The 12,503-nt window shown below is 42.3% G+C and overlaps 2 protein-coding genes and 1 pseudogene across 9 annotated transcripts in view; 2 read left to right on the top strand and 1 right to left on the bottom strand.

Moving 5' to 3' along the window:
* mat1a (methionine adenosyltransferase 1A) overlaps nt 1-6,346 on the bottom strand; it is an 8,698-nt gene extending 2,352 nt beyond the window's left edge. The window contains exons 1-11 of one of the 3 annotated variants that reach the window (XM_085921545.1): nt 6,324-6,346; nt 4,675-4,783; nt 3,842-4,292; nt 2,380-2,457; nt 1,812-1,934; nt 1,607-1,719; nt 1,371-1,514; nt 1,069-1,194; nt 906-1,028; nt 653-835; nt 266-399 (exon numbers count right to left, since the gene is read on the bottom strand). In XM_085921545.1, coding sequence (XP_085777671.1) covers nt 266-399; nt 653-835; nt 906-1,028; nt 1,069-1,194; nt 1,371-1,514; nt 1,607-1,719; nt 1,812-1,934; nt 2,380-2,457; nt 3,842-3,908 — 1,091 coding nt within the window. In that variant the 5' untranslated portion in view covers nt 3,909-4,292; nt 4,675-4,783; nt 6,324-6,346. Of the gene's footprint in view, nt 1-265; nt 400-652; nt 836-905; nt 1,029-1,068; nt 1,195-1,370; nt 1,515-1,606; nt 1,720-1,811; nt 1,935-2,379; nt 2,458-3,841; nt 4,293-4,674; nt 4,923-6,323 lie in introns of those variants that run through there. The other 2 variants (XM_085921543.1, XM_085921544.1) reach the window with 2 other exon arrangements.
* LOC147049955 (peroxiredoxin-like 2A) lies at nt 56-9,044 on the top strand (annotated as a pseudogene). The gene is made up of 10 exons (XR_015067359.1): nt 56-456; nt 633-1,022; nt 1,102-1,214; nt 4,999-5,061; nt 6,251-6,325; nt 7,829-7,891; nt 7,962-8,112; nt 8,244-8,335; nt 8,400-8,780; nt 8,899-9,044. The product of XR_015067359.1 is annotated as a peroxiredoxin-like 2A (transcript).
* On the top strand, nt 8,899-12,503 carry LOC147049954 (peroxiredoxin-like 2A). Of its 5 annotated transcripts, XM_085921547.1 has the most exons (7): nt 9,681-10,205; nt 10,578-10,729; nt 10,973-11,152; nt 11,247-11,338; nt 11,399-11,539; nt 11,651-11,806; nt 11,934-12,503. In XM_085921547.1, exons 2-7 carry the CDS (start codon nt 10,597-10,599, stop codon nt 12,027-12,029), a joined length of 798 nt encoding a protein of 265 aa, XP_085777673.1. In that variant the 5' UTR covers nt 9,681-10,205; nt 10,578-10,596; the 3' UTR covers nt 12,030-12,503. The 5 variants fall into 5 exon arrangements, with proteins under 5 accessions (XP_085777678.1, XP_085777677.1, XP_085777674.1 ...); XM_085921552.1 differs by lacking the exons at nt 9,681-10,205; nt 10,578-10,729 and adding an exon at nt 8,899-9,014; XM_085921551.1 differs by lacking the exons at nt 9,681-10,205; nt 10,578-10,729 and adding an exon at nt 8,903-9,029.

Genomic DNA, 12,503 nt, shown 5'->3' with positions numbered 1-12,503 from the left:
AAACGACCAAAGATGTGTCCACAATGTTTGGTAAAACAATTTATATTTAAAATATCGATTACATGTATATATTTTTGTATTTTACTTTCTTACATGACTGACATGCAAATTTGCATCACATGTTATATAAATGTATAACAGTTTGTATCTACATATGCCAAACAGTGTAATTTAGTCTTTATTTAAAAAATACACTGTGTACTGTTGGCGCCCTCTAGTGGCACCCATAACGAGTCCTTTACTGTACTGTACTCAGTTCACTTACCTGACGATGACTCCTGGCCTCAGGTCAAAGTTCTTGTTGACGATGTGCAGCAGTTCCGACTCGCTTTTACTGGACGAGCCGTACGTGAACAACGAGATGGACAGAGGGTGAGCCACACCGATGGCGTAGGATACCTGGAGGACATGATTGAAAAGCCAATGTCGAAAACAAAAGTCGGCCATTTTGGACAGGTAATACTCTCTATTTTGTGTTTTGGACAGGTGATGCCCGCTAGAATTATAAAATGAGACCCTAGAGGCATTTTAGGTGAGCATCATGAAATTTGATAGACAGCCACTAGGGCTATTTCCAGAGGTCCTAAAAAGGACACCAGAACTGCCTGTTATAATTTGACTTCCATGAACAGAATTTAGGACCGGCACCCACCTGCACTAAGACCCTCCTGCACAGCTTGGCCTTGACCAGAGATTTGGCCACCCAGCGGGCGGCGTAGGCGGCCGAGCGGTCCACTTTGGAGAAGTCCTTGCCGGAGAAGGCACCGCCCCCGTGAGCCCCCCAACCACCATATGTGTCCACAATGATCTTGCGGCCCGTGACACCGGCGTCCCCCTGAAGAAGCAAAAAGAGTCAACTCGGTGATGGCGCTTGGTTCAGGTCTTGGGAGGAGGGGGGGGGTCACCTGAGGACCCCCGATGACGAAGCGTCCGCTGGGCTGCAGGTGATAGATGGTGTTGGCGTCCAAGTACTTGGCGGGGACCACCGCGTTGATCACCTGAGGAGAAATGGACTTCATTAGGTACACCTGCACCATCCACAGCATAGGTGAGAAACCTTCACCCGACCTTCTCTTTGAGGACTTTCTTCTGCTCCTCCAGAGAGATGAAGTCGTCGTGTTGCACCGAGATGACGATGGTGTGGACTCTCTTGGGGATCACGGCGCCATCTTTCTGCTCGTAATGCACCGTCACCTGCGGGACGAACAAAAAAGGTGAGCTCATCTTCCACTTCTTGTTCCAAACAAAGTCATTCAGGAATTCGTTTGGCACTTTTATGAAACTGACCTGGCCTCATTAGCCCTAAAACTATAAGGATAAACATGAACCCAGTCTAATAATGTTGATTTTATAAATAATAATAATAGAACCTGCGTTTTGGAGTCGGGACGCAACCACGGGATGGTGCCATTGCGTCTGAGCTCGGCCATCTTGGAATTGAGCTTGTGGGCTAAAACGATGGTGAGCGGCATGCACTCCTCCGTCTCGTCCGTGGCGTAGCCGAACATCAGACCCTTGAAAATACACAAAGCGAGTCGGGACGATACATTTTGGTTCAAAGGTTTCTAGACTTCAGAATTCAACATGGACGTTAGTAAAGACCCACCTGGTCGCCGGCGCCAATGTCCTCCTCTTTGCGGTCCACATGGACGCCCTGAGCAATATCTGGACTCTGCTGCTCCAGAGCCACCAGGACATTACACGTCTTGTAGTCGAAACCTGACAATGACGAAGAGCAGATGGTTGAAATGAACTATCATTCAAAATAACCTTCAAATTGTTATTTTTGGATCAACGCATTATTGTATCACCTTTATCGGAGTTATCATAGCCGATGTGTTTGATGGCGTCCCTCACCACCTTCTGGTAGTCCACGTTGGCGCGGGACGTGATCTCTCCACAGAGAAGCACCATGCCCGTCTTGCACACCGTCTCTGCCCAACGCATTCAACAAGTACAGTCAAATATGGCAGCTTTTTTTTTGTTTACCATCTTGTAGCTTTTGTTTGAGGGCTAATAATTACCAGAACATCTATAAGCTAGTTTTTGTTAGCAGGTAAATGGCGTTTTACATTATATAAAAAAAAAGACCTTTTGATCAATTAAAATAAAAAATAAAAAATGTATATAATAGAAAGGTGTGAGGAATGAACCGCAATATAGCAGAACATTATCACAACTATCTAAAAGAAATATATATATATAAAAAAAAGATCAGACTTGGACCCTTTGGGTTGCGGTGACGTGACATCTGCTTAGCATTTAGCCGCGACTTCACAAGGTCCATCGCCTTGTCATACTTAAAAAGCTCAAAAAATGCACTCCACGCAGTGACCCATATTCCAGATGGAATGTTTTCGAGAGCTCCAATTTACACACCACAGGCCACTTTGGCATCGGGGTCCTGCTTGAGGTGCGCGTCCAGAACGGCGTCGCTGATCTGGTCGCAGATTTTGTCTGAGGGAGAAGAAAACACATCGATAAGGAAGTGTCAGGTCAAGACAGTTCGAATCCATCAGAAGTCTGCTTTTTTTTTTTTTCCTGCATGAGATTGCTGGAGAAGTTCAGGAAAAAAAAAAAAAAGGAAATGTGTTGTGGAACAATGGCACAATCAGTGTCCTATTCATCTGGTGCGCTTTGTGTGCACCCCCACACACATTAACGGGATGAAGCAATCCCATTCAGAGGTTACATCAGAAACATCCTATTATAAATATGATATATAAATATGTATTTGCAATCCATAATATTAGCTTGTTCAGCAGATCAATGTGTTTACCCCAACTAAAGCAAAAAAAAAAAAAGAAAAATATTTTGGGGCAGGAGTTAAAGATTGTTACATAATGTGTGCGTCTGTGAAGCGGGTCAAGGTGTTATTCCGCTTGTGTTTACTGATTATGGATGTAGCAACGTGGACTTTGACAGGATTATGACACATTGACAGGAGGAGGAGGTGCAAGTAGAGGGGGGGAGGAGCCGATATCCCAAAAGTCCGGTGGGTACAATGGCAGAACCATTTGATTGAAGATTTGATGTTATCTTTTGACGTATTAAGATGAAGTTTTCCAAACTTGTGGTTTGTGATTGTCACTGAAAAATGTAAGCTTTTATTTTTCAAGGCAAAAAGGTCCAGTTTAACAAAAATAGATTTTGATTTTCATGATAATATAGGAGTATTTTAGTAAGTTGGGTCTTTTTATTCAAATCTGAGAGCTACTTGTCATTTTGTCCATTTTAATTTAAGCTGACTTTAGGCAAAGAGCGGGGTACAACATGGACTGGTCGCAAGATATATTTTAGTCTTCAGTTCATCTAATATTTGTGTTTTTACCGGCACTTAACATGTTGCCTGATCAATAACAGATTTCTTCTTAGGCCGGTGCCGACTCCAATATTTGGTACAATTCCAATAACCGATTGAGCCAATTAAGTTTTTTTTTTTTTTTTTTTGACTATGTTTGATTGTTATTACAATTTGGCTTATGCTGTAATGCGTAGGAAAAAAAAAAGCTGATTTTTTTTATTTTTTTTTTTAGGTGTTGTTGCCGATTTTGCATGAGCAAATAATAATAAGAATATTTTGGCCGGTTGATTAATCGGTCAAACACTACTGAAAACTATATATTTTTTTAAGTTGCTTACTTTTCATGGAACTTAATCCACCCCTGCTTGCACACGAGCGCCCCCCCGTCCCCCCCCACCGGCGTGGTCCATCCGAGTGAGCCTCAAACACATGCGCTATGAATGGGATGCCGAGCATGCCTACCTCGGGAATAGAAAGGAAGTTTGAAAAATAAAAAATAAAAACTTTTCAGGATACCGTGTGAAATGCAAAGCTCACCTGGATGTCCCTCTCCCACAGACTCCGACGTGAACATAAACGAGCCGTCCTCCGGCAGATCACCCATTTTGCGTTTTTTTGCTTACGGGGGGCAGCTTTGGGCAGTGTGTGTGTTAGGGTAGGGGGGTGGCTTTGGAAAAGATTTCCTCAGTTCCCACAGGCGATCAGTCCTGGTCTTTGACAAGTTTATATTCCCGCTGCCGCTAGTTGTCTTTTTTCTAGAGAGCGAGGCAGCCAACACAAGTTCTGGGCTACTAAAAAACTCCACGTCCGAGCCCACATGGTCCTTTATATAGATACATGGGGTTAACACACACACACACACACACATGCATGTGTCATGTGAATCCGTGGGATAGTCCATTCCAGGAGAAGGGGGGTGGCGGTGACGGATGGGAGGGCTCAAGTGCTCGCGGTAACGGTACGTTAACCCCTCGTGGGCCTCAAGATGCTGTGTCGAGAGCAAACAAAATATCAGAAAACACATTTTCATCGATCTGGATGAAAATTAAGGAATGGAGTGAAGTGGAAAAAATGCTTACAGTTGATATCAAAAGTCTACACACCCCTGTTCAAATATCAGGTTTTTCTGATGTAAAAAAAAAAAAAGAATTGAAAAACTATTTTCATTGATATTTTCTTATTTTGATCTTATTGAATATACTGTATTTAATTTCATTAGAGCAGAAATTATAACGGTTAATTATTAAGTATAAAAGACAACAACGTGAAGAGGAGTTTGAAAAAAAAAACCCAAATCTATATTTCTACCTAGAGTACAGCATCGATTACATTACACAGAAGAACTAATTGAGTTACAAGAAGACATTCACCTGTTTTTTTTCAACGCTTGCCTCCATGCGTGTCCTGCCTGAGGCTCTGTTCTGCTCTCTACACACTCGGGACCATTTCCTCATCATCACATCTTTGTCCTGGTGATATCTTCAAAAAAACAAAAAAACAAGTGGATGCACACGTAAATAATAAGAAACAATGTGTATTCTTTTTTTCTTTCCAGAACTACAGTTCTCAGCAAATTTAATATAAGCAATGTAATCCCAAACACAGCATTTGAACATGGGTGTGTAGACTTTTGTTCTATGCACTATAAACTAGTCTTGTGAATCTTCTGTGACTTTGCTACTTCTCCTTTTTAGAACCGGATGAAACCAGAGAAGACTTGAAGGGTACCAAACAGAACCTGTTAAAAATGTTAACAGGTGATCCGCCTCTTATTTATCTTGGATGTGAATTGGGGTAAAAAAACTCTGGACGACCCAAGTGTTGCTCGGCTGTTTGTTAATGACTGACCACGAATGAGCTTATTTTTCTTTTTTGTCCTGACAAGCTCGTTCTGGTTCTGGTTAAAGATAAGTGCTATCTCCTGACTGCCCTACATTTCCAATAAATACTCCATTGCTGATATCCTAGCCGGACACAATATTAGGTACATCCGGACAGTTCAATATGCAGTGCAAAAAATGATGATACTGTGTAATAATACGATCAAGGTTAACTTTACAATAATTACAACTTTCTTTTTACTGATTGGCTCAGAGAAGTCACATGGGTCTTCTGCCATTTTGACTAACGTTACCTAAATAAGGTCCCAATAAGGAGCTATCAAGCGAGACTTGATAAGAGCAAAAAAGAGCAATTATTTTAATTTAATGTGGAAAAAAAAGGGACAACTATATGAACGGGTGAGGCGCAGACGGCTTTATGAGTACGATTCGATCAGGTTGAAAGTCCAAAGAGAAGGTTGACGCACGGAGATGTGCTGGCGGGCCCCCCGAGGGCCCGGCGACCTTTGTGTTACCTGAAATAACATTTTCAAACATTAAACTACTCTGTTGCAAACACACACTGACTCGAGGAAGGCGTTAATGATACAGTACAGTGTCGCATATTACTCAGACTTGTTATTTGAGAGAGAACCTGTTACTTTTGGTCATTTTCAAATTTACTCTGTAATGATGTAAATTGAGGCTAAAAGGAAAAAAAAAAACATTTAAATGTAAGCACGTTTTTTTTAAGCTGGTGCTAGTAAAGTAAAAAAAAAAATTATGTATTTTTTGTGCTAAATTTATAATTTTTTTTTTTTTTGCAAAATTATTTTATAATATACAAAAATACTGTATTAGATTTTGGCCAAAAATACATTTACACTTTATATTCAACCATTTAAAAAAATATATACTTCAAAATTGACATGACACATTTGATCATTTTTAAAATGACACCAAATTTTAGCAGAAAAAAACGTAAGCATTTACGTCCTGTAGATTTTAAGAGACACGGCACAAAAACAGGGTTGCCGTATCATTTGGGGAGATTTTGACTTTAACACATTGTATGAGATAAAACTCCTCCAGGCTGTAAAATCATGTTTGTTTTTCCTCTTCATAGGTTCAAGGACACAGCATTAAAAGCCCCCCGACGTTCATGTGGCCTGCAGCCCGTTTCATGTTGACAGTGTTACCTGTGAGTTGAAATTTTGAAAATTACACTTATGTAACACAGTCTGACAGTGCACTGAATCTTTTCTTGATGTTTGGACGTAATAAATCGGACATTTAATTTGGGTTCAATTGAGCCACGCTGCATGAGAATTTGATAACTCCATTTTTTAGTCTAGTGCAGAGATGAATAATATACATCTTACACGGCTAATTTATTTTTCCAGTCCTGTGACAAGCTGAGCCGTGATTGGTCTCCAGCAACTGTGATGTCATTTTCATTCGACCACAAGTGGCAAAATGGCCGCACCCCCCAGATGGGAAAAGTTTTGGGGGAATTTTCTACTTAATTAATTTCCCACAAATGCAATGTTAATTAATACTAATCTCAATGCCGGGTTTATGTTGACTTCCCCTTGAATGAAACTGACAATTTAAATGTGTATTCATGCACTTGATATTCCAACCTACTGAGAAAAAACCCAACTTGGAAGTCAACCAATGTCACCAATGTTATCACAGAAATGAACTCCACGTCCAATTTTGATTGGCTTCATTATAGCCCAGTCTAGGGAGGCCACCAATGGCTGCTCGGGAGGTGGGGTGCATGTCCTGCGCTGTGATTGGCTGCCTCCTCCCCCTCCCACTAGCAGTCAAGTATTTTGTGTGTGCGCCAATATGAGACATCCAAAGTTGTGCAAAACACACGTTTGACTATTCTGAGCATATCGGAATATAGTATATAAAGTTACATAACATTGGGGCCAATGTTTATTACGTTGCTGCATGAAGTAGAAGGAATGAGGCAGCTGGTATGTTGTCACCCAATATCCCAGCTTGCTTCCAAAGCACATTCCTCTTGTGAAGGAAGCTTCTTCAGAACGATCACTATGGGAAGCTCTTTGACCATTTATTGGATAGCTTTCACATGCATTCCTCTCAATGTACTAGTAAGCTCGTTATCCTCACTTTGTAAGATCATTTTAGGATTTGGAATAAATACTTTGTGTGGGGGGGAGATAATGATGCAAAACCTTTTTTTTAAAGAAAACCCAGTATTGAAAAATGGAAAACAGGTGATGGTCACTTTACTACCAAGTTCTAGAGTGGAGTCTATGGTTCAATTGCAAAGTTGTTATCTTCGCCGCAAGCTGTTAAGAAAAAAAGTTACAAAATAGAGTAGTAGAGACGCATAAAGATGGCGCTGTAATGTCAATATTGGTGACGTATATGCAGTACTGCTAACATCCTGCAGATGTCAGCATTGGACCAAATTGAGACGCTAGAATATTTTCACTGACGTACCAAGTATATATGTATTTCTAAAATGCTCCTTTTTGAGAAGCAACCCAACTAGAATAAAAATGATCATGTTTACTCATGTTCATAAACAAAAATTCTTGTTTTAAGTCAATTCTTAAAGTGTGGTGGCGGTGCCTGGTATTGAGGGTTCAGCCTCATTTCACATCAGCCATTTCTTAAGGAATTCCTGTTATGTTGTGCTCACGTAAGAAAGGCTTTTCCACAGATTGGGCTCATTTCAGGGCTTAAACCGCAGATCCCCTGCTCATTAGTTGGCGACCACAGGCCGGTGAGTAACGTCTCTCTATGGAACATTTTTCTTGGAGACACCGTTGATGAAATGAAATATGTCTTGTAAGGTGGCCATGGTGACGGTGAACGCCATACTGAAGGTGGTCGGCTTGTTTGTGGCCGAGTTTATAAGCTCCGTCACCGACTGGTTCCAGACCTCGCCGACATGGGCTGACCTGCAGGTGCTGGAGGACACCGAGCTGAAGACCACCGGAGGTGGTAAGTGTGAATCGACCGCCTCTATTTTTTTTTTTTACATTTCATTTTGTACATTGCTTACTCTCGGGACCACATTAGGAAAGACAAACTATTTGATAATATCACTTTAACAGTGGTCTTGGCTCTTTTAGTGCATGAGAGACACCGGGCCAGAAGTCTGTGGGAGAAGAGCGGAGCGGTGGTCATGGTGGTCCGCCGGCCAGGATGATTGCTGTGCAGAGAGGTGTTATTGTGGAACTGTTTGTGGAACTGCCAACATTTAAAGTGACGTTGTTATGATGATGCAGGAGGCTGCAGAGCTGTCCTCTCTCAAGTCCCAGCTGCAGGACCTGGAGGTGCCTCTCTTTGCTGTGGTCAAAGAGAACCTTGGCAAGGAGCTGGATTGCTTCAAGAAGTACTTCACCGGGAAAGTTTACGTGGATCAGATGGTGGGAAATTATAACAAACAGGAAAGCACTGTTGCGAGATGTAAGCTGTTAAGCTGCTTTTCTGTTTCCTCACAGAAACATTTCTATGGGCCTCAAGAGCGCTGGATGTTCCTTTCCGTGTTCCTGCGTATCGGAGTGTGGAGGAACTTGTGGAGGGCTTACCGAAGGGGCTTCAGAGGAAACCTAAGAGGGGAAGGACTGGTCCTGGGGGGAGTCTTTGTCATTGGGCCTGGAGATCAGGTAGATGCCATGACCCATTTTAAAAAAAGGACATTAAAATGTAACTTCAACTGTGAAGATGTTTTGGATTGAAATAAAATTGGATTAATTTCTATTTTCTTTCATTGGTATTTTTCAGGGAATTCTGCTGGAGCATCGTGAGAAGGAGTTTGGGGATAAAGTCAACATGCTCGCTGTCCTCAGAACCGCCCGCAAAATGCGAGATGATATGAAACGCTAGACCTGACCCTATCGGTATTTATGCACAAGGTGGATCACCATGTCTGATGATGTCGTTATGAAATGTGTCAAAACTTTGACAGTTTGCTCCCTCGTTGTTTCTGGTTTGATGTTGTGGCCTTTAATGACGATCTGACTCCAAACTCTTCTGAGGGAGCAGCTCTGATGTTTGTAAACAACCACGCAGCCCACCTGAAACTATGAGGAAGAACAAACCATTGTTGTGGTTAAACACGTGATTTAAAATAATAAATGGGTCAGTGAGTAATACAAACTGAAATGTTTTTTGGATAAAGAATGGCCTCTGTCTGTAGTGGCATCCACTCAGCGAGCGATCAATCTGTGCTCGATTAGTTTACCTCGCGCTTGGCGTCAGTGCGCATGCGCGGGAACCGCTTTGTTGGACGCGTCACGTCAGGTAGGTCAACGTGAATGTTTGCACCGCTGCTGTTTACATTTGGTGACCGGCAGCACGCATGTGAAGCGTTTAATGGCGATCGACGTGGAAGGAAAATCGGTCATAAATGGGTTCATTAAGCGATTTAAATGCTAACGCCGACGAGAGCCTAGTAGCGGCATGTTTAAAGCTTTCATTGTCAATCCCTTAACTCTTTCGTTACTGGCGTTAACGTACCAATTGAGTTCACTTCCAATAACATAATAGAAATAAATCAATAAACTATATATATATATGCCATTCCACAATGTGCTTTAACAAATTGTCCCCCTATAGAATTATTTATTGACCCCGGCAAAGGGCAGAATTTCAGTCACATGAATTAAAAAGAAAAAAGATATATCATTATTTGTTTTCCTACAACTATAGATATTACACACTAGTCAGTGCTTATGGAGCACCCAGTCCTAATATACACAAAAAAGCAAATTACAATTTTTTTGTTAATCCAACGCTGACTGTGCTTATTTACTTTTTTTTTTTTTTACCACTTTATCTAAATTAATACAATCCAACAATTATTGTGTAACCTTGATGACAGCCTATTGGCTTGCCCATGACACAATTATACAACTCTTCCTTGTTGCATTCATGGGTGTTGTTTTTTTTTCTCTTCCACTGAGCACTCGTTTCTTATCAGTCGTTGAAGTACTCACTGTCCTTTCAAAATCGTCGTCATTTTGACGCCTCACAAATGCTTTGGGGATTTGTCTTGGAATGAGCTGATCCGCAACAGACAATGGAAACAAGTCAGTATATTTAAATGTCTATCTTGGTTTTTTTCGGCTCTCGCTAACTGTCATTTTTTGTGTCATTTTAAATTCAGCAAAAGAGAAAGTAGTGATTAACGATAGATAGAGGGCAGAGTGCGCTCATTTCATCTATTCCAACAAGGTATATTAAAATTAAACGTCATTTCGCAACCAGGAAGTTTCTCATCGTGTATCCACCTGTTTGCATTTCATACAACTAACTAATAATTATGTGCTACACTAAACAGGTAATCATTAAATAGTAAATTATAATTCATTCAAGACATAATTAGTGTCCCGACACAGAGATTTTATGATGTCGAGTCCCTGAACGCGTCATGTATTGCATAAAGCTTGTACATTTTTCAGTGACATTCTCAAAGCGGCGATGCTGGCACCTTTAAGGCAAATTCTTTCCTCTCCCTTCTACCGCCGCGTGGCGTTCCCGTCGCTGGCTTTGAATGAAGTTCGGTGGCAAAGTAGTGCCAAAGCCAGTCCTGAGCCAGACAAACACGCTCCAGGCAAGGATACTTGTTTGTCTGTCTCCTCCCAAAACTCGCCTTTTGTTGCCAACATGGTGTGACATAAGCGTTTCTTAACCTGCTTGAGCAGGCTTATAAAAATTGGGGATTCTCTAATTGATTTATTTTCAAATTCATTTTGTTTTTCCACACAAGTCGGATTAGTTGTTTACCACGCAGTCAGTGTTAGCGTCTGTGCACATTGTGCTAATCAAACATTGTCTTGTGTTATTTGTCCTGCAGATTTGGAGTCCGTCGCTGACCTCGACTTTTTGGGAATGGGCATGTGGTCTCTTGGTTTGGGAGCTGTGGGCGCCGCCCTCGCTGGCGTCTTCCTGGTCAACTCCAATCTGACTCTCCCCAATGTGGGCAAGGCCTCGCTGGAACATCTCGCTGATGCTGACCTGCTCTCCACCACTGATGGTACGTAAAGCACCTCTTGATTTCTTCTAAACTTTGTGTGACTTTTTGTTTTGTCATTGTAATCTTGTTTTTTGTCTCCATTGTGCGTGTGCAGACGGCAAGGTCATCAAAGCAAAGAGTCTGTGGGAAAAGAACGGCGCCGTCATCATGGCCGTGCGGCGGCCCGGATGATTTTTGTGCAGAGAGGTCAGAGCTCATGTTCTAGTCCAAGGTTACCAGAACACAACTCAAATGTTTTCCTTGCAGGAGGCTTCCGAGCTGTCCTCTCTGAAGCCTCAGCTGGAGGAGCTTGGGGTCCCTCTGGTGGCCGTGGTGAAGGAGCGCGTCGGGACCGAGATCCAAGACTTCAGGCTGCACTTCACTGGGGACGTTTACATTGATGAAAAGGTCAGTTGGGCTGTTAAATTCAAGTTGCCATGACAGTTAAAAATAGAGAAAAATATGGAGGTGGCCTCTTGTCATTCATTTATTACTAACCAGTCACCCACTGCCTTACAGAAACATTTCTATGGGGGAAAAATGGGTGCTATGGGGCTGTTGCGCTTCGGCGTGTTGCAGAACTTCTGGCGGGCCTGGAGAGCCGGTTACCACGGCAACGTGTTGGGCGAGGGCTTCCTCCTGGGGGGTGTCTTTGTCATCGGCGCGGGAGAACAGGTACTTATCACACTCGGCGTCGTACAGAATGTTTTTTTTTTCCCATATTCTACATCGAGCTTATTTCGCTCTACCTTACGAGATTTCCGCTTATTAGTAAGACAAACTTCGACGTTGTGGTCTACAGGGGGTCCTACTGGAGCATCGCGAGAAGGAGTTTGGCAACAAAGTGGAAGTGGCGGATGTTCTCCAAGCCGTCAAGAAAATCGCACCTCGCAAATAAGAGCACTGAATAGATTCTTACGTATACGCTCGATCCCGCCTACAGGCAGCTAATTTATCAAGTCACCTCTAAAGCTGTGAAACGGACTCAATTGGTTCAACATTAAAGACACTTGAAAGCTAGACGTGAATGAAAACGGTATGACGTGAACACTCGATTATAACGCAAGTGATAATTGTACTCGAAATTGTGCTGCTAGTTTGTTCCCCCCCCCCCCCACGCCGACACCACCCGCTTGCTTCCAACATGGCCGACATGCTTATGCGTGTAACAATGACGACTTGTCTTTCTAAACTCTGCAAAGAGAGGAGTAAAGTCTGATAATCAAACGCGTACGTTTTCCTCAGTCAGTCATTTTGAGGCCTTCCGGAGTGTTGGCGTGGGAGACAATTGTAAACACTTTTACATGTAAAAAAAAAAAAAAAGACAATAAATACTTCCTGTCTGTGTAAACCATGGACTGGCACCGAGTGA

Source organism: Syngnathus leptorhynchus, chromosome 10, assembly GCF_054491065.1.
Source record: "Syngnathus leptorhynchus isolate UIUO chromosome 10, UIUO_Slep, whole genome shotgun sequence".
Lineage (NCBI taxonomy): Eukaryota > Metazoa > Chordata > Actinopteri > Syngnathiformes > Syngnathidae > Syngnathus > Syngnathus leptorhynchus.
The sequence above is the reverse complement of the archived record's forward strand: the minus strand, read 5'-3'. Positions and strand labels throughout refer to the sequence as shown.